At 46.2% G+C, this 21,713-nt stretch overlaps 1 protein-coding gene across 5 annotated transcripts in view; it reads left to right on the top strand.

Moving 5' to 3' along the window:
• The first annotated feature begins 9,941 nt into the window (after positions 1-9,941).
• Positions 9,942-21,713, top strand: part of LOC146333993 (serine/threonine-protein kinase STK11-like) — an 83,012-nt gene continuing 71,240 nt past the window's right edge. For 3 of the 5 annotated variants that reach the window (XR_014786426.1, XM_084825202.1, XM_084825203.1), the window contains exon 1: positions 9,948-13,325. Coding sequence is in view for 2 of the 5 variants with exons in the window: in XM_084825202.1 (XP_084681328.1) it covers positions 13,006-13,325 (320 nt within the window). In the remaining 3 variants the exon portion in view is untranslated. Of the gene's footprint in view, positions 13,326-21,713 lie in introns of all 5 variants that reach the window. The other 2 variants (XR_014786427.1, XM_084825204.1) reach the window with 2 other exon arrangements.

Raw genomic sequence — 21,713 nt, 5'->3', positions numbered from 1 at the left:
AGACAGGGAAAAGTAGGAATGAAGAAAATCCCCCTGAGAACAACCCAGAGTCATGGGATCCCCTGTCCCACCTCCCACCCCCTTATGTTCCTATGGCACAAGAGCCAAATATTCCTCCTTTGGTGGAGGAGGAAGAAGACAGGGAAAGGGGACAGGGGACTCAGATGACAATATCATCAAGGCCCAGTGAAATGTATGGGGGATTGGGAAGAGAATTAGCCCAATTAAAGACAGATGTAGTGAATCTCCCTATCCCTCAGGGGGCTCGAAGAAAGGTCACTAGTACACACACACAAAAAACCTGACAGGGATTCTGAGATAAACCAAGAATACCCCTCACCAGATGTGACATTTGAGGGAGCAAATATGTACCCCTTACGGGAGGTCCCAATAGGACAGGGACAAGTGGGATTTGTAAATGCCCCACTCAAAAGTTCAGAAATATGAAACTTTAAGAAGGAGATGAAGTCTTTAATGGAAGACCCCGTAGGACTGGGGGAACAATTTGATCCGTTTCTGGGACCTAATATATACACCTGGGGAGAATTAATGTCCATTCTAGCCATCCTGTTCTCAGGAGAAGAAAGGGCTATGGTTAGGAGGGCAGCAATGGCTGAATGGGAAAAGGAACATCCCCCTGGACAGGGAGTGGTCCCGGCTGATCAAAAATATCCTAACCCAGATCCAGGCTGAAACCACCAAGAAGACCAACACCAGATTAATATGCAAGACCTTAGGGTGTTGATAATCAAAGGAATCAAACTCACAGTACCCAGGTCCCAGAACTTGACCAAAGCCTTTGAAATTCAGCAAGGCAAGGAGGAACCACCATCTGATTTCCTCCAATGACTAAAGGATCAGATGAGAAAGTATTCTGGCATGAATATTAAAGATCCAGTAAGTCAGTCACTATTGAAGGTTAATTTTGTAACAAAATCATGGCCAGATATTAAAAAGAAGCTAGAAAAGTTAGAAAACTGGAGTGATAAAACCATAGAAGGTTGTTGAGAGAGAGCACAGAAGGTTTATGTTAAGAGAGAGGATGAGAAGCAAAAACAAACCGTCAAACTGATGGTCAATACAGTAGACCAGGTTGTGGAGAAAAAGATGGAATCTACTGATTCAAAAGGATGGCATCACCACAGAGACAGTACAGTCAGGAAGGCTACCTAGTAATTGGTCAGCCCAGACATGTGAACTATATGCTTTAAATCAGGCCCTCCAGCTGCTAAAGAAACAGGACGGAACGATTTACACAGATTCCAAATATGCGTATGGCGTGGTTCACACGTTGGCATGAAAGAGGTTTAATAAATAGTAGAGGGAAGAAATTAGTACATAGCGAACTCGTACAACAGGTGTTGAAAAGCTTACTCTTACCTAGAGAAATAGCTGTAGTCCATGTTAGCGGATGCCAGAACGGTACATCATTTGAAGCATGGGGAAATGCACTGGCGGATAGAGCAGCACGAGAAGCTGCAATAGGAGAAGAAATTGTTAGGATGTGCACCATAACCCCCAAGTTGCCACAAATACCGGAGAAACCGGTATGGACAGAGAAAGAAATGTTGGAACTACATGAATTAGGAGCAGTGCAGGTAGAAGGAGGGAAGTGGATACTTCCAGATGGCAAAGAGATGGTCAACAAACCAATTATGAGGGAAATTATGGCTATTTTACATCAGAGAAGTCATTGGGGGGTTCAAGCAATGTGTGATCTAGTGCTTAGAAAATATGGGTGTGTAGGAATGTACACAGCGGCCAAACAAATGTGCGAAAGATGTCTAATTTGTCAAAAGATAAATAAGAAGGTATTGAGAAAAAACAGCCCCAAGGAGGGCATAGGCCAAGCTTGCATCCCTTCCAAAGTATTCAGGTTGACTTTACAGAACTCCCTCTGGTGGGTCGATTAAAGTATATTTTGGTTTTAGTAAACCATTTGACACACTGGATAGAGGCATACCCAATGTCAACTGCCACGGCTGTAGGAGTAAGTAGAGTAATCCTGGAACACATTGTGCCCAGATATAGAATTGTAGAGTACATAGATTCCGATCAGGGAAGTCATTTCACTTCCAAGGTGTTACAGGGAATAATGAGAGGACTGGGTATTGCGTGGGAGTACCATACTCCATGGCATCCTCCATCTTCAGGAAGAGTTGAGAGAATGAATCAAACCTTGAAAAGTACATTAAGTAAATTAAGTCTGGTTTTTACGATTTATTTATTTATTTATTTCTATACCGCCCAATAGCCAAAGCTCTTTGGGTGGTTCACAAAAATTAAAACCAAACAACACACAATAAAACAATTTTAAATATATAGAACATTAAAACCACAATATAACAATACAACCACAATAAAACCTAGCAGCAGTGCAGGAGTTTAAAATACAGATTTAAAACAGCAAAGCTAAAAATTTAGAAAGCTAAAATGCCTGGGAAAATAAAAAGGTCTTCACCTGGCGCCGAAAGGAATACAATGTAGGTGCCAGGTGAACCTCACTAGGGAGCTCATTCCAGAGCCGGGGTGCCACAGCAGAAAAAGCCCTCCTCCTAGTAGCCACCCGCCTCACTTCCTTTGCAGGGGCTCACGGAGAAGGGCCGCTGCCGATGATCTTACGGATCACTGCCTTGTTGTGGCGAAGGGGCTTGCGTAACTCAGTGAAGCCATAAGCTATGCCGTGCAGGGCCACCCAAGACGGACAGGTCATGGCAGAGTTCTGACAAAATGTGGTCCACTGGAGAAGGAAATGGCAACCCACTCCAGTATTCTTGCCAAGAAAACCCCATGGAACGTATCACAAGGCTAAAAGAGATGACGCCGGAAGATGAGCCCCTCAGGTCGAAAGGTGTCCAATATACTACTGGGGAAGAGCAGAGGGTATTTCCAAGTAGTGCCAGAAAGAGTGAAGCAGCTGGGCCAAAGCCGAAAGGACACTCAGCTGTGGATGTGTCTGGTGGTGAAAAGAAAATCCAATGCCTTAAAGAACAATATTGTTTAGGAACCTGGAATGTCAGATCAATGAATCAAGGTAAGCTAGAGGTGGTCAAACATGAGATGGCAAGATTGAACATCGACATCTTGGGAATCAGCGAACTAAAATGGACAGGCCTGGGCAAATTTACTTCAGGTGACCATCATATCTACTACTGTGGGCAAAAATCCCTTAGAAGAAATGGAGTAGCACTCATAGTCAACAAAAGGGTGGGAAAAGCAGTACTGGGGCACAATCTCAAAAACGATAGAATGATCTCAGTACGAATCCAAGGCAAACCATTCAACATCACAGTAATTCAAGTCTATGCCCCAACCACTGAGGCCGAAGAAGCTGAGGTTGATCGGTTCTATGAAGACCTACAACACCTTCTAGAACTAACACCAAAAGAAGATGTCCTCTTCATCATAGGGGATTGGAATGCCAAAGTAGGAAGTCAAGAAATCACCGGGATAACAGGCAGGCATGGCCTTGGTGTACAAAATGAAGCAGGACAAAAGCTCATAGAGTTTTGCCAAGAGAACACGCTGATCATAGCAAACACTCTTTTCCAACAGCACAAGAGGCAACTCTACACATGGACATCACCAGATGGTCAATATCGAAATCAGATTGATTATGTCCTTTGCAGCCAAAGATGGAGATCATGAGCTGCTTCTTGCAAAATTTCAACTTAAATTGAAGAATGTAGGGAAAACCACTAAACCATTCCGGTATGACCTCAATCATATGCCTTATGAATATACAGTGGAGGTGAGGAATAGATTTCAGGGATTAGACCTGATAGACAGAGTGCCTGAGGAACTATGTACGGAGGTCTGTAACATTGTTCAGGAGGCAGCAACGAAATCCATCCCAAAGAAAAAGAAATGCAAGAAAGCAAAGTGGCTGTCTGATGAGGCTTTACAAGTAGCTGAGGAAAGAAGGGAAGCGAAAAGCAAGGGAGAAAGGGGAAGATATATCCAACTGAATGCAGAGTTCCAGAGAATAGCCAGGAGAGACAAGAAGGCCTTCTTAAATGAACAATGCAAAGAAATCGAGGAGAACAACAGAATGGGAAAGACTAGAGATCTCTTCAAGAAAATCGGAGATCTCAAGGGAACGTTTTGTGCAAAGACGGGCATGATAAAGGACAAAGAAGGCAGGGACCTAACAGAAGCAGATGAGATTAAGAAGAGGTGGCAAGAATACACAGAAGAACTATACAGGAAAGATCTGAATGTCCCTGATAGCCATGATAGTGCGGTCACTGAACTTGAGCTGGACATCCTCGAGAGTGAAGTCAAGTGGGCCTTAGGAAGCATTAGTAACAACAAAGCTAGCGGAGATGACAGTCTTCCAGCTGAGCTATTTAAAATCCTAAAAGATGATGCTCTTAAAGTGCTGCATTCAATATGCCAACAAATTTGGAACACTCAACAATGGCCGCAAGACTGGAAAAGGTCAGTTTACATTCCAATTCCAAAGAAAGGCAACGCCAAAGAGTGTTCAAACTACTGCACAATTGCGCTCATTTCACATGCCAGCAAGGTGATGCTCAAAATCCTACAAGCTAGGCTTCAGCAGTATGCAAACCAAGAACTACCGGAAGTACAAGCTGGGTTTCGAAGAGGCAGAGGAACTAGAGATCAAATCGCCAACGTTCGCTGGATCATGGAGAAAGCAAATGAATTCCAGAAAAACGTCTATTTCTGCTTCATTGACTACGCTAAAGCCTTTGATTGTGTGGATCACAACAAACTGTGGCAAATTCTTAAAGAGATGGGGGTACCAGACCACCTTACCTGTCTCCTGAGAAACCAGTACGAGGGTCAAGAAGCAACAGTAAGAACCAGACATGGAACAACCGATTGGTTCCAAATTGGGAAAGGAGTACGACAAGGCTGCATATTGTCACCCTGCTTATTTGACTTATATGCAGAGTACATCATGAGAAACGCTGGGTTGGATGAATCACAGGTCGGAATTAAGATTTCCGGGAGAATTATCAACAACCTCAGATACGCAGATGATACCACCCTAATGGTAGAAAGCGAAGAGGATCTAAAGAGCCTCTTGTTGAGGGTGAAAGAGGAGAGTGCAAAAGCTGGTTTGAAACTCGACATTAAAAAAACTAAGATCATGGCATCTGGCCCCATCACTTCCTGGCATATGGAAGGGGAAGAAATGGAAGCAGTGACAGATTTTATTCTCTTGGGCTCCAAGATCACCGCAGACGGTGACTGCAGCCATGAAATTAAAAGACGCTTGCTCCTTGGGAGGAAAGCCATGGCCGACCTAGACAGCATAGTAAGAAGCAGAGACATCACCTTGCCGACAAAGGTCCGCATAGTCAAAGCTGTGGTTTTCCCAGTAGTAATGTATGGCTGTGAGAGCTGGACTATAAGGAAGGCTGAGCGCCGAAGAATTGATGCTTTCGAACTGTGGTGCTGGAGAAGACTCTTACGAGTCCCCTGGACTGCAAGGAGGTCAAATCAGTCCATCCTAAAGGAAGTCAACCCTGACTGCTCATTGGAAGGACAGAGACTGAAGCTGAAGCTCAAATATTTTGGCCACCTAATGCAAACAGAAAACTCTCTGGAAAAGACCCTGATGCTGGGAAAGACTGAAGGCAAAAGGAGAAGGGGACGGCAGAGGATGAGATGGCTAGATAGCATCACTGATGCAATGCATATGGACTTGAGCACGCTCCAGGAGAGAACGCAGGACAGGAAGGCCTGGCGTGCTATGGTCCATGGGGTCGCGAAGAGTCGGACACGACTGAACGACTGAACAACAACAACAACAATGGTGTTAAATGTAACTGATGAGACAGGAGATAACTATACCTTGTTGGACATCCCTAGAGCGGATTTATGGTGGTATTGCGGAGGTAAGATCCTAAGACCCACTCAACCTAGGAATTGGGGAGGCACTCGTGCAGTTGTTCAATTGGCTATACCATTCACCTTGGCATTTGAAAAAGAAACCATGACTACCACAAAGAAGCAGAATCGACGAAAGAGGTCACTTGGGGTCTCCTTTGATGAAAGAATTTATATAGATTCAATCGGTGTCCCTAAAGGAGTTCCAGACGAATTTAAAGCTAGGAACCAGGTAGCAGCAGGGTTTGAGTCATTTCTCTTTTGGTGGGCCACAATAAATAAGAACGTAGATTGGATTAATTACATATATTATAACCAACAGAGGTTTATAAACTACACCAGAGATGCAGTCAAAAGAATTGCCGAACAGTTAGAAGCTACTAGCAGGATGGCTTGGGAAAATCGGATGGTACTAGATATCACATTAGCAGAGAAAGGTGGTGTGTGTGTAATGTTAGGAGGTAAATGCTGCACCTTCATCCCTAATAACACTGCCCCAGACGGTACAATCTCCAAGGCTCTTCAAGGACTCACAACCCTAGCTGAAGAGATGGCAGAAAATTTGGGGGTAGATACTTCTCTCACTGGGTGGTTAGAATCCTGGTTTGGAAAGTGGAAGGGAAAGGTAATCTCTGCGCTTACCTCGTTAGTGATAGTGGCAGGAGTACTCACTGCTCTGGGGTGTTGCATCATTCCCTGCATAAGAGGCTTAGCACAGAGATGGATAGAAACGGCAATGTCAAAGCAGATGCCCTTAGAACCTCCACCATACAGGGACAATATGATGCTAATGAATGAAGTTAATTCTGAAGACGAGCAACACTGGGGGGGGAGGGGAGAGAAAGCATGATAGCAAGATTTGAAGCTTCATTGAGTTAGATGTGCAAAAAGCAACAAAATGGTGTAGAAGAAAAGGGGGGATTATAGGAAAGGGTTAAAATGTTGCTTTTGCATTAAATAGGTTGCAAATGCTTTTGAGCAGTAACTGAGCTGAGACAGGTTGTGGAAACGTGTCTAAGGTACTTTGTGGTAAGAAACTTAAAATGAAGTTAGAAGTGTGGTTAGCTAAGCAAAGTAGAAACCACATTAAAAAATTAGATAAAAAACCCAGAGTTAGGACACATGGTTATTATAGAACTGCACGTGCTTAAAGAGCTCATGAATATTATGTTACACACCCTGCATAGCTAATAAGGTCATTATAATGTACATGCGATGTATGTAAAGGGAGGGGGAACATGTCAAGGAGATAATGTGAATAGGCGGATCGGAAAGTTGTGAACCTTGGAGTACCCAGCCAATGGGGAAACAAGGGAGGAACTCATGGCTGGGGAAAGAGAATAAAAACTGTGTGCTTTGATTGTCAGGTGTGCCTACTCAGCTAGGACACCCACCTTTGCAGACATGCTTAATAAACATGGAGTGCTGCCTGAACATGTGTCACAAAGTTATTTTACAGGTCATGGTTGGACAAATGAGTTTCTAACAGTGAATCAAACCAGGGGCCCCATTTTGTTGGACAAGTGACGCAAGTAGTGGCCCAGGCATAACAAACTAACCAGAAGCTACACCCCCCTTGGAAACCTCAATCCACAGGTCAAGTTGAGAAGATGAACCGCGCCTTAAAGACAATGCTCACTAGAATTTGTTTAAAGATTACGTTGAAAGGCCACAGGCCTTGCCAATCACCTTGACTAGAGTATGGTGCACCCCCAAGGGAAGTATTAAAGTGACACCCTTTAAATGTTCCATAAGCGCCCACCTCGGATATTACCTATGGCTGACAGCTTAAATGTGAATTTAGAAGTAAGAGTTTTAAGATTCAAGATTATGTTACTGCCTTGCAGTCTGTTTTGTTTTCACAGGTTTGTGACACCTCACCAATCCTGGCCTTTAGACGCTCCAGCGCATAATCTCAATCCCGGTGATTGGGTGCTAATCCAGTCCTAGAAAGATGAACCACCTACCTAGAAGCGGAAGGGTCCGTTTCAGATCCTACTTACCACTCCCACTGCTAGAAAAGTCGCTGGAGGAAAGAAGTGGATCCATCACACTGAATAAAGGCATCACCTGCGCCAGAGAGGGTCACACCAGAAGCTGACCCACCTGAAGGCAGCCGCTGGAATAATGAATCCTGGAGGGACTCAAGTATTTGTTCATGAGAGAGCTTTCCCCTAACTCTTACTCATGCGCATTATTCTCTCCTTCTTAAGTTTAGTTGTCTCAACACTCCCCACTCAAGTAAAAAACAACAACAAAGAACATTAGTTTATGAGGCATGTTGAGCTTATGTTTAAGCAGAATAGAGATGATATTGCCCTCTATTACGAACACTCATCAAGTGTCAGCAACTTTACTTTGTTGCCTGCCTTAATTAGAGAACCACAGGTAGCTCTACAGAAAGAGGGCACTCTTGTTTCAAGGGTTCCTGATGAACTGAACAAAACTGAGTTCCAAAAGTTCAAATTCCAGACTTATACCCAAAAATGTGTTTTTGTTGTCAACATTCTAGTAGCTAGAACAAAGGTGTCCCAGGCCTCACTTGCTGTTTAGCGAAAACCATCAATGCCACAGCAATAATAGTTTGCGCCTTTAAGTGCGTAGTCCACCGCTGCACCAAAGAGAGTATAAATTTGAGAAAAGCCTTTTGAGGGGGGAATTGTAGTAAAAATGCAACCTCAACGCCATTGCATTAAAAACGTGGTTGTTCAGGCAGGCATTTGGGGTGGGTTAGGGTATTTAAAAAAAAAAAAAATGGTAAATTTTTATTGTTTTAAATTGTTTTATGGTGGGTTGTACATCGCCCAGAGTGGCTGGGTGACCAGTCAGATGGGCGATGAATAAATTTAATAAATAAATAAAATAAATAATTGCATGTGTCTTAAGCAGCACATAGTATTGTAAGAGCTGCGCATGCCTGGAATGAGCAGACAGTAACCCTAAGATACGGATGCCAAGCAAACCGCTGGCAACCAATCAAAGTGACAGGCTGGCTGAGGAACGCAAGCTGAGGTGATAAAACTGCGGTGCGGGGGTTGCCCAGGGTCGACTCTGCTTTGAGCGTGAGCTCCTCTGTCGAACTGTTTGCAAACAGTAAAATCGAGTTGGACCCGGCCTGAAGTTGACTCTCCTCTTCGGGGCAAATTGGACTAGCCTCCAGGGGGCGACACTAGCATTTTGTAAAACAAAATGCTGGTATCAACATTCAAAGCCCTTAGCGGCCTGTGGCCGGGTTATCTGAAGGATCGCTTCCTCCCATATGTGCCTGCCTGGACCCTAAAATCTGACCCTAAGCTGACCTGGCCTCTGGGCATGATGGGAGATGTAGTCCAAAGCTTCTGTAGGGCACCAGGTTGGAGAAGACAGATGCAGATGTTTCTGGGGCAATGTACAAATAGCATCCCACAACCTGCCCCCCTCCAAGTGTGTTGGAGTACCCCTCCCATCAGCGCCTGCCAGCATGGGGGGGATGATGGGAGTTGTAAACCAAGACACTTGGAGGGGGGCAGGTTTGGGAAGGCTGATTAATATACACAACTGCATGTGTGTATCAGCTTTCCCCAGTCTGATGGCCAGCCCCCCTAAATTTTCTCAGCACCCTTAAATTTAAAAAAAAAAAATTAATTTTTTTTTTATAATTGTGTCTTTAAAAGGCCTGCAAACCAGATGAACTGCTCCCCCTACATATTCCCCCCCCCCCAATTTTTAGGCTGGCGGGCGCTCTCCAGATGTTTTGGACTTCAGCTCCCATCAGCCCCAGGCAGCATGGCCAAGGGTCAGGAATGCCGGGAGTTGTAGTCCAAACCATCTGGACGCGCGCGCACAGCTCTGCGCTTCCTTCCCTTCAGTCCTGAACCCTGACTAGGCCAAAGCCTAACTCCTAATGTGTCGCCATGGCATCCTCGACCCTCCAGCTCCTACCCTCTTCCACCCTCCGTGACCTGCGCCCCACACCCCCTCCCGTCCACTCAGGGAGCCCAACCGCCCGATAGGCGGCGCAAGGGGGAGGAGGCTGCTCAGCCAATCGGAAGCGAGGGAGGCGGAGCGAAAGGAAAAAAAGAGCGATGGCGACGAAGGGGCCCGGTTGTTGAGCCAATGGCCGAGCGTGCCGGCGCGCATGCGCGGGGGGGGCCCGGCGCGGCGTTTGCGGGGGGCGGGAAAGGAGGGGGAGGTGAACAAAATGGCGGCGGCGTGTTAGCTGCGGCGGCAGGAAGGCAGGCGGAGGGCGAGGCGTCGAGAGGGGAGCAGGCCCCCGCCCCGCAGTCGCCCCTGGGTGGAGCGGCAGGCCCCCGCCTTCCTCTCAGGCGGCCGGACTCCACCCGAGCAGACGCCCGGCCCGCCTGCGTCCCCTTCCCTGCCTCAGCGAAGGGCCCGGGCCTGTTCCTTACTGAGGAGGGGGCTGCGTCGGGGGGGGGGGCGGATACATGTCTGCAAACAGGGAAGGCCCCCAATAAGCAGGACCCATTATTTATTGTAAGGGGCTGGTGGGGGAGTCTTTTTGTCAAAAAAAAAAGGCCCTCCTGTATGGTTGTTTGTTTTTTGAGGGGAGGGGGCTGGATAGGAAAGAGGCAGAGCAGGCTTGTTAAGAAGGGGGGGTGCGTTCACTGGGCCCAAACTTTAGTTTGTGGGGTAGCTGTCTGGGGTGGGGCTTAAGTAAGTTAGGTGTATATAGATATAGATATATATCGTCCCTTAATTGGGTTTTCTTTTGGGGGGGCAGTGGCAATTGGTGACTTTACTTAATTGACTCCCTTTTCCTTTTTTGGAGGGGTGGGCAATTAATATCTCTTCTTAAGACGCAAAGATTCTTGGCTTTTCCCAGTTTTTAAAGTTTTGTGTGTGTGTGTGTGATAGTGGAGAGAATCCATCAGTTAATCCCCACTTTTATTTCTGAGATGTGTGTGTGCCAGTTTGACTCATCTTGAACACTGCGGATTCTCCCCCTGTTTTTAAGATGTGTTGGGGGGATAGGAAGTCCTTTAATTGACCCCCTTTTCTTTTGGGGGGCACAAGGGGTGAGGCAATTAGTGACCTTCTTGAGGAAAAAAGCTACAGTTTTTAAAGAGATCTCTTTGGAGTTGGGGTGACAATTAGTGACCTTTCTTGAAGAGGAAAGATTTCCCTTCCCCCCCCCCCCACATCTTCTGTTACAGTGTGGGGAAATTAAGTCAGAGCATGTATAATACATTAGGGGGAAGTGTATCCATTAACTGACCTCCTCTTTTTCTTTTCCCTCCCAATTTTAGACACACTTCTGAGGAGGAAAGATCCTTCTCGCTCCCCTGCTGTTACTTCACCCCTTTTTTTGTCTTCACCTCTCCCTCCACTTGGTCTTGCGCAGAACTATCATCTTTGGAGTGGCCCTCATTCATTGCCCACATTCTAGAGTATTATACTGTACCCTCGACTTCCCCCCTGAGCTGTAGCTGTTCTGTTTTCTCTTTCTTTTCTTCATCCTCTTTGGGAAGAGGCTTGTAACTTCTCCCTTTTTTTCCGTGGGGTGTGTGTGCACGTTTGGAATTAGGCAGCCCCCCCATACTGCTGATCCCCACCCATCACCTTCACCCCTTATTGTAAAAGAAGTGGCATCTCCTTCATTCAGCAATGCCATGGGATAGCAGCTCTTGCTGAACTGAGGTGTATGAAAGTTTTGCACAGGGGTGGGATTATCTCCCTGTTTTAATCCCAGGGAGTGGAAGCCCCTAGCTGAGGACACCTTGATTTGTGTGGTTGCTGCTCTTGTCAAGGCCTTTGGTTTCAGGTGTTTGGGCTCTCCAAAAAAGAAGCAGAAGTGAGGCCCTGTTAGTGAATGAGGGGAGGGGAAATTAGAAGAAAGGGCTGAATCCCCCATTCGTATTCTTCCCACTTGTTTCACAGGTGTCTTGCTCCCTGAGTGACAACTTGTGGGAACAGTACAGTTACCTGTCACAGAGAGAGTCCAGTTTCCTTTCACTCTTCCCCACTAATGGGCTAAGAATGACTTTCCTTTGAGTTTCTGGATTTTTGATTGTCATGTTGTCCTTCCCTATTGGATTGGAAGGAAGTATAAACATCTATGTGAGTGAGTGTGTGTGTACATGTGGGCAGGAAGGGAGTCTTACTTTCAACAGCAGGGTGAGTTAGGAGCCAGGCATTAATGGGATCAATCCATTCGGAGCTCTGCAAAAATTTGAGATTGCTGGATTGTTAGTTGAAAAGTAGAGGGTTTCCCCAAGATTGGGGTACTTAGAGGCTCTTTCCCTTTTTCAGGTTAGTTACTTAATCTGGAGAAGTCTATAAGCCGTATCAGGTTGCCTCAGAAAGCTTGTTCAAAGCCTGTTCCCGTTTATGGTGGGTGCCCACCTCTGGGAGACTTGAATAGGGTTTGCGTTGCCTGCCTGCCTGCCTTGATACCTGAAGCGGTGGGGTGACGCATCATGTGTCAAGTAGACACCAGGTGGTTGAAGGATGCCCCCGGAAGAGTTTGCTAGACACAGAAGGCCTCGAACCTTTGTCCAGGGCAAAAGAGAAGCAGTTAAAATCAATATTGAAAATTCCTTTAAAGAGATTTGGTTCCAGCTTCCGAACGGCTGAGGGAACCCCTGACAGGCGTTGTACCTGGGTGGTGAGAGCAGCAGAAGGCAGGGGCCTCGATCCTTCACATCCCAGTTTGAAAACAGGAACCGCACTTCCTTGCTAGCAATGGAGTGTCCTTCAAGAGACTAACTTGCTGTTTTGATTTCAAACCTGTAAAGTCTTTTAAAGATGACTTAAGTCGCAAGGAAGGGGAAAATTTGGACTTATTAAGAGGACAAGCTGACTTGAAAGACTTGGAGGAGCAGACAGAGATCAAAAAGTGAAGGAGTGGTTGGTTTCCTCTCATCCTTCACGTTTATGCTCTATATTCCTATAGTATTGGAACAAGGTGCTGGACCCTCCTGGTTTGACAGGAAAGTTCTCATAGGCTTTTATTTTTCATTTTAAGTGAACACTGTTTGTACAATCTTCTGGAAAAATCTTTACTTACCTCCATTGAACTTCCCTTCTTCCTCTCCCCACCAAAACGAAGACGAAGAAAAAGAATCCAGGAGTCAAGGGTAGCGTCAGCTACATCAGGGACTGGATTTATATATCTTTGGTGCACACCGATTGGCGTTTTGGGGGATGAACGGGATTGGGTGGCTTTCATCCGAGATGGATCTGGATGAGCCTCAGCAGCTGGGCATGTTCGTGGAGAGCGAACTGATGTCCGTTGGCATGGACGCTTTCATCCACCGCATCGACTCCACGGAAGTGATCTATCAACCCCGCCAGAAGCGGGCCAAGCTCATCGGCAAATACCTCATGGGGGACTTACTTGGTGAAGGGTCGTACGGCAAGGTCAAGGAGATGCTGGACTCCGAAACCCTCTGTAGGAGAGCAGTCAAAATCCTGAAGAAGAAAAAGCTGCGCCGGATCCCCAATGGGGAAGCCAACGTTAAAAAGTGAGTGTTTGGGCATACACCAAGGAAGGTGATGCGGTGAAAGCGACGGAACGGCTGTCTGCAAATGCTCATATTCTAAAGCAGCCTTCCCTGATGACCTCCAGATGGCTTGGACCGCAACTCCCAGCATCCCCTAGCCAGCCATGCTGTGTGTCTCGCCAGTAGCTGGCTGGGGGATGCTGGGAGTTGTAGTCCAACTCATCTGAGAGCGCCAGGCTTGGGGAGGCTGCTTTGGAATGTCATCCAAGCTCCTGTGGGATGGCCCTTGGAGCGGTGGGCCGTTCCCCTCCCATCACCTCCAGCCAGCATGGCCAGTGATTGGGGATTGTGGGAGCTGTAGTCTCAAACATCTGGAGGGCACTGGGCTGCCACCCCCTGAATTGGAGGTAATAAAAGAGAACCTTGTAGCGCAGCACTGGGTTCAAATTCCCGTTCAGACACGAATGTGCCAGATGACTTTGGGCATCAGTGTGTCTCGCCCTCGCCTCCCCAGTTTAAAATAGGAAGAACAAAGAGAGCTTTGGCTATTGGGCAGTATCGAAATGAAATAAATAAAATACAGTAAATAATTATAAATTCCCTCTCAGGGGTGTCAGAAAGCACTTTGCATCATAGTGCTGCAGAAACAGATAAAAACTCATGCACTGCTCACCTGTGGTTCCTGTGCACAGTTCTGTGGCTGGAAACACCACAAGCACCTGGTTATTCAGGTGCCAAGTGTTTACGTTTGGCAGTTATTTAAAGAAAGACTTCTTGTGTTGTGTCCAGCTGGCTCCTAGAAAAAGAACGAACGTCCCACTCCCATCTCTAGGTTATCTTTTTGTGCTGTCAAATGGACCGAGGAAGTCTTGTTCTGTGATCACAGAACAGGCTGCATGCCAGGATCTCTCTCCCAGTGTCTTTTTCCAGGTTGACTTTCTGATGCTTTTTGGCTGGGTGTGGACTGAGGAAAAGCCTCTCCATAGCTGGTCAAGAGAAATCTTAGCCCTTCCTTCCAGGGAATAATCAGAAATGGCAAAAGGAGGCAAGGAGAAGGCGTGGATTTGATGGGCATGCCGAATCAACTGATTGCAGATTAAAAAACAAACGTGGCTTTTTGCTGGATATTGTGATGTTTGCATTGGTTGTGTGCCACATATTGTTAAGGGGTCTCTTTGGCAGTTGTATTTCTCAAGCAGGACAGGGGCTTCTTGGACTGGCACCATGCATCTAGAAGCTAGGGGCAAGGTTTAGGCAACACAGCATCCTCCAGATGTCCTGCACACCAGATCCCATAGTCCCTGACCAAAGCCATGCTGGCTGGGAGTTGTTGTTCATAACATCTGGAGGGGACCATGTTGCCTGCCCCTGAGATTAGTGTATGCCACCCTTCCCCGCAACCCTGCAGATGTTTTGGACTGCAGCTCCCAGCATTCCTGACGATTGGCCATTCTGCCCCGGGCTGATGGGAGTTGAAGACCAAAACATCCAGAGGGCAGCAGGTCGGGGAAGGCTGCTGTATGCTTCGACAGGAGAGCCCTTTTGTGCAACACCAGCCTCTGTGATTGGCCAGGCAGCACAAAGCGTCTTGATTGGCCCAGTGTGGTGTAAACATCAGAAGCATGTCCTTCTGCCCTTGCCTGGTCAACAGACCAGGACCTCTTGTCGGCCGAGCTCTCTTTTCTCCCTCGCGAGTTCCCAGCTACTGCAGCTGGCCTTGGTTGCTCTCCCAAGTTGGGAAACAGCTGCTCCAGGTCTGGGTTTGGGTATGGCTTTTCAAATCTGGGAGATAAGCCCTGCCGTGTTCTTTCCAGCCTCTGGGGAAACCGCACAGTGCTGTTGGGCAGATGTATTTATTTATATTTACTGCATTTTTATCCTGCTTTTCAGGCCATTATTGTCTCCCAAAGTGGCTCACATCAGTTTTTTTTTTTAAAAGGGAGACAGGCACTGCCTTCAGGCTTACAAGCGAAAATGACAAGGGAAGGGGAGTGGAGGGAAAAAGAAGAGGAGGGCGATCAGGTTTTCAAGGCCTGAAGACAGTGGTGAGTTAGGAACAGGCATTGAAATGCACCTCAGGCCAGGCTGATTTTCCTTTGCTGGTGTTCCTGCTTAAATAGAAATTTGTGGCACTTGTTCCTTTGGCCGGTGGATGGGCCAAAGCGTTCTTTCCCCTTCATTCTGCAGTCCCAGAACAATGGTCCGTTGGAGCCAAGTTTTCTTTCTGGCAAGGCGGCTTCATAGTTGTGGGAACCCCTTGGTGTTTCTCCAGAACCCTGAGACGCCCCAGTTTGACCCAGGTGCAAAATAGTGGCTGCAGCAGGCAGACCACACTAGGAATTCAGGAACAGGGCCTCTTAGCACATCCTTGGCTCAGGCATTTGTGGTGGGTCCCCACACCAAGCTCACAATTGCTTTCGCGCAAAATTCCACTCCCAGTTCCCCCCACCAAATGTTATTTTTCAGCGCCCTAATTTAGGAAGGGGGGTAAATCGACTTCGTTGTTGCAGTTGAGCAGGGGGTTGGACTCGATGGTCTTGTAGGCCCCTTCCAACCCTACTATTCTATGATTCTATGAGTTGTTAGACAATTGGGAGCTGGAAACCTTGCTGATCTATTGCGAATCACCCAGAGATCTTCCAAAAGAGTGCAATCTACCTTCTGCCCATCCCTGCTGTCGGGGGTCGCTTGTGCTGATTCTCTGAGGCCTCTGTGGCCAGGCAAAGGTGGCGTGGACAACCCTAATGCTGCCTCAGCCAGCTCTCCTCATGCTCGTAAGCCCATGAGGTTATTGCCCTGGCTTTAAAGGCACACACACTGTTGTTGGACTAGCATAAAGGCATTCTGTGAAGTGAGGGGGAAGGAGTTTGTAGTGGCACTTGCAGTGAAGAGTGGGAGAAGGAAGTAAGCAATGCGAGTGGTACAGGGGAGCTGTTGAATAGGTTGGCTTTTTCAAAGTGAGCATGGGTCTGCTTTGATGGCCCTCTGCAGCTGTCAGGGGCTTTGGACTTCCTCCAGGCAGATCACAAAAATTAAAACCATAAAATACAGCAGATGATGAGTGTTTCTTCTGGCATATGCCAGATTGGGGGAATGTTGGCAACTTTTAAAATTCAGTTTAAAGCAAGACAGCGAGTTGACCGACAGGCCTTTAGGCTGCAGACAGCTCAGCAATTTAGGGCTGTGAACACATAAACATAGGAAGCCGCCTTAAACCTAGTCAGACCATTGGTCCATCTAGCCTAGTGTTGTTGACACTGACTGGCAGCAGCCCTCCAGGGTTTCAGGAAGGAGTTTTTCCAGCCTACCTGGAGATGCTGGGGATTGACCTTAAGATCATCCTTAGTCATCCTTCACTGTGAGCCCTTGCCAAAGGAAGTGAGGCGGGTGGCTACTAGGAGAAGGGCCTTTTCTGCTGTGGCACCCCAGCTGTGGAATGAGCTCCCTAGTGAGGTTCGCCTGGCACCTACATTGTATTCTTTCTGGTGCCAGGTGAAACCCAGGCATTTTAGCTTTTTAGTCTTTTAGCTCTCCTGTTTTAAAGCTGTGTTTTAAATCTCTGCATCGCTGCTAGGTTTTATTCTGGTTGTATTGTTATACTAGCTGATATACCTGGCGTTGCCCGGGATGTAATTTTGTCATAGGCACTATTTGTTAGAAACACATTAAGGTAGGTTTACGCTTCTTGGAAAGGCCCCATAAGAAAGGTGAAAAGTTCAATCCACCAGACTTGATTAAAAAAGCACAACAATTATAAGGAGCAGATTGAATAAAAAAACACTACTAAAAATGCAAGAGACTGAATCTGTAAGCACTACTACAATATAATCCACAATGAATCTCATAATGCTATTAAAATGTTCAACAGAGGCTCCCTTGCTGGATATTGCAGGAACAGGGGAGAGAAACTAAATGCTCTCCACAGTCAGAAAAGAAACAATGAGTAAAGGGTAGGGAACAAATGGCAGTCAGCCAATCCAAAGTGAAGGAAGTCAGAGTGAATGGGAGAGAGACCAATAGAATGTGAGAATGTGAAGTAAAAGGGGCAGCAACTGTAGGCCCCAAATGGCAGGCTCTGTGGCCCCTGCAGTGTGATTAGGCCCAGGGCAGCTTCCCCTTATGCCCTGTCTTACAGACAGCCCTGCAGCCAGCCACAAACACACAAACCCAAAAAATCTTCAATTCAGCTACACGTAAAACTCCGCTATTTTTCCCTTCATTTTGCAGTTGCCTTCTCAATTCCCCCCAGTCCACTCTTTTATGAATAAAGCCCAGGTCTCCACTCCACCATCCCAGCCCCTCAGACAGGCGAGCACACACCACAACACATTTCACATTAGTGTTAATCGCACACTACTAACAGATACATCTGGCATTGAAAGGGGTAAAGATATTTAACACTAACTTGCTTGCTTGCTTGATATTCCAGGAAGAGGGGAGAGAAACTAAATGCTCTGCACTGTCAGAAAAGAAACCATGAGTAAAGGGGAGGGAACAAACAGCAGCCAGCCAATCCAAGGTGAAGGAAGTCAGAGTGAATGGGAGAGAGACCAGTAGAATGAAAGATGGCCAATAGGATGACTCATAGCTGAAATCAAAAACCTGGCCTGTACCGTGATTAAGAGGGTGTACTTGTTAGTAAGGGAAAGTATAAACAAAGTAATAATGTAACCCAGTGACTCCTGTCATACACTCTGGCAAGTGAGAATGTGAAGTAAAAGGGGCAGCAACTGTAGGGCCCAAGTGACAGGCTCATTGGGCCCCTACAGTGTGATTACACCCAGGACAGCTCCCCTTTATTCCCTGCGTTACAGACAGCCCTGCAGCCAGCCACAAACGCACACAAAATTTTTGACTTTTATATATATAGAAGAAGATAGTGGTTTTAATGCTTTTATATTTTATATTGTTTTACTGTGTGCTTTTTGGTTTTAATTGTTGTGAACCGCCCAGAGAGCTTCGGCTATTGGGCAGTATAGAAATAAATAAAAAGATAATAAAATAATAGAACCTGGTACCTCCTGCATGCAAACCAGGCACTTTAGCATAGCACTAGCCCTTCCTTGGTGTCTCTGCTTGCTTCCTGGCTGACGAAAAGCCACATATGTAGCTGCTTTCTTTCTTTAAACTCTTTTTATCCCACTCAGCAAGTCAGTATGCATGAATGCATACATTTTATTGTTCCAACCATTGGTTATGGCAACAATCACAGAAAAAAGATAAAACCAAAATAATAGAATAAACATGTCAAAAACAACATTTCATAATCAATAAAGCTTATTATTCCACAGAGTAGGAAATTAGCTCAAAGTTTAGTAGCTTAAAAGGGCAAAATCTACCACTGCCAATAAAAATGCCTTATTGTGAGATGTAAACCAAAACATTTTCTCCAAATCAGACCAGTTTCCCCCATGAGGGCAGGATCTAAAAAAAATGGTTTGAGCTGTAGAGGAAATACAATAAAAAAAATAATGATGTTGGACTCGATGGTCTTATAGGCCCCTTCCAACCCTACTATTCTATAAGTCCTGAACTGACGTACTGCCACATAGACATAATTTAAAATCATAAGCTATTTTGTTAAAACGTCCTTCTAAAACACCGGTTAACATCTGTTGCATCCTGAGTCTGGTTAGGACATTTCTAGGGGTAAAATTAGAGATAAGCTTCAGGTAGGTTTCACATTCAATTTTAAATTTAAACCTTGCATACCAGGCAGCTTTCTTGTTACATGCAATAGCACGGAGGTCAGATTGGATGATGAAACTATGTACCCGTTCTCTAAAAACCTGTTTACAGTGAGTAAAATTCACCCTGGCTCTTTTCTTTGGAACTAGGCAACTGATGTGCCACAGATAGGATTTATTTGTTTATATTATAAACATATTTATATGTTTATATATATGGCACATATACTTCATTAAATATTTTTATCCCACTCCTCAGTTAAAAAGGCTCCCAGAGGGCTTTACATTTAATTTAAAAAGACAGTATGCATGAATGCATACATTTTATTCTCCTTCTCACATGAAGGAGAAGGAATAGGGAGGGAAGATGGAAGAAAAAACTCGACTGATGGAATGGCCTTGCTTGGCTATCATCCTGTTCTGCAGGCACTGTGAGTCACTGGGCCTGTGCTCTCTTTATGGTGCGCTGCTGTCTGGTGTGGAGTGCTCAGAGCTGATCTGTGAAGGCCTTTTATGGTGGTGTTCTGCCAGGTCAGGAATTGCGTTCTACAGCCTCGTGCTCCTTCCTTGCTCTTAACGACTCTAGAGGATGTAGACCAGAGACATAGTGTGGTGATGGTGGTAGATAGCAGAAGACCTTCCTGCTTGCCTTTCAGATCCTGTTACTTGCCAGCACCGCTGGGGAATCAGTTGCATAGAAATCAGCGAAACTAGCTTCCAAGTAGACACAGTTAGCACTGGGGTGTTACTGGCACCCTGTAGACGCTCACAGATGTGTCTAGTCTGTTTCTTTCCTTCCCTGCTTTTTATATTTCTTAACACTTAATTTTTATTGGTGTTTTTTTTTAAATAACTGATTTAACTGTCAGTAGGTTTGGATGGCTCACTGATACCTTCCCTGTAGCTGAGTGGCTTCAAACTGCAGGTGAAGCAGGATAGAAATCTTTTTGAATGAATAAATAAGCTGGTAGTTTTCAAACCTACCCCCCCACCCCACCCCCGCTGGGTGCTTCTTGAACTATAATTAAAGGTAGCAGTGCTACTGTTCATTTGACTAATTCCACTCTACCTCCTGACTGCCTCCTGCTGTACAAGGCTCCAATCCTGCACCTTGCTGTGCAGCCAAGCACAGGTTGACAAACACCCAGCAAACATCTAAAGGGACAGTTGCCCCCTTCCCCTCACTCCTTGTGTGGACACTGTCTTTGAACGCTGAACAATTCAGCAGTCCTAAAGAAGTAAACAATGGGTAATTGTTGCAACTTTGCAAGTTGCGGCTGTTTTATCTCATGTGTTTTGCACCAGGGGTGTGTGTGGGGGGGGATGGCCTCTTCTACTGCCAAACGAAATTGTTTTGTGAGGTATGGATCACTTTTGGTGTGTAAGGAAGAAATGTTTCCCAGCCCAGGGATGTTGTGTGTTTTTGCTGAGCAAAGGACCCTGACCTCCACACACGTATACAAAACACAGGCTCTGTTTCCGATGTTTGTATGACCAGTAGGCTAGGAGATATTGACCTGTTTCTGTTGACCGACCAAAAACAGCCTTTCCCTGTGGGAAAGGCTGGACTAAAAGAATTGAAGTCATTTCTTTGTTTCCGAATTGGTAGCTCACGGATTCATAACTGAGGACACAGTAGCAGTCACCGTATACCATGGTGTAACAGCCAAAACAGAGGGTGTGGGCTGTATTCCCCCCCCCCCCCCCCGGAACTGACTCTCACATTCACCCTAGAAGCGAACAGCTGGTTAAAGCGTACAAAAAATTATTGTACTTGAATTCCTCCTGCAATTTCCAGCTTCGTCAAGGGCTCCCCTTCATCAAGGGGCCAAGCGCTATGCTTTCCTTAATTCAGGGGTGAACAGGTAGTAGATTTGGATCTTCTGGTGGATCTATGGCTGATTTGCAGTAGATTGGCAAGGATTTCTGACTCTGCAAGCCTTTTCACAATAGTAGCAGCAGAATGACCCATTGCTGCTCAAATTGAATGCTTTGAGTAACCAGGCATGGATTTTTTGTGTGACAGGACTGTGAGCTTTGTTCATTTGTGGTCCTTGAAACACAAATTCCCAGTTTCACAGCTTGTTGTTTGCGTTGGGCTCTGGTTGATGGATCTCAGGATTCTAGGAATAAAACGAAACACAGCAGCTCTCACAAGCCTGAAGCCTGCCCACCCTTGCTAATTAGGATTTAATGTGAAAAGAATCTTTCTCTTTGGGGCCAAAAAAGCCTCTCTTAAGATGGAAAGTTTTGCATGCAAGCAGCTGCATTCTCTGCTTCAGGTCCCATTGCTGCTTTGTTAGCATCAAGAATGCCTATGTAATGTTGTCCCCGGGCATCTGCATTTCGAGCAGGAAACAGAAACTGCATTACGACCTGCTCGACTTCCTGTCTCTCTCGGCTGCTGCCAGCTCTACCTCTGTGTGCCTCTGCAAGTCTCCCAGGCCCTTTAAAGTTTGGGGTCAACGCAATGAATTACTCCCCTGTGTCAGGGTTCTGTCTGGGAATACTGCCTGCTAAGGCTCACGCCTTAACCCCCCCCCCCTTCAGCACAGTCGCTTCCAAACCTGCTTCTGCACCTGCTGTGTGTTGGTCCTGTTGTGTTTTCTGCCTCTTTAGGGAATCAAGGATGGTGAGCGTTGAGAGCGAGTGAGGCAGCTGTGCTTTCACAAGCTTTGGCCACGCTTGAACCAGGGTCTCTTTCCACCTTAATCCATCCCTG

The sequence above is a fragment of the Heloderma suspectum genome, chromosome W (genome assembly GCF_057233095.1).
Source record: "Heloderma suspectum isolate Gila_16-S chromosome W, 16-S_ref, whole genome shotgun sequence".
Lineage (NCBI taxonomy): Eukaryota > Metazoa > Chordata > Lepidosauria > Squamata > Helodermatidae > Heloderma > Heloderma suspectum.
The sequence above is the reverse complement of the archived record's forward strand: the minus strand, read 5'-3'. Positions and strand labels throughout refer to the sequence as shown.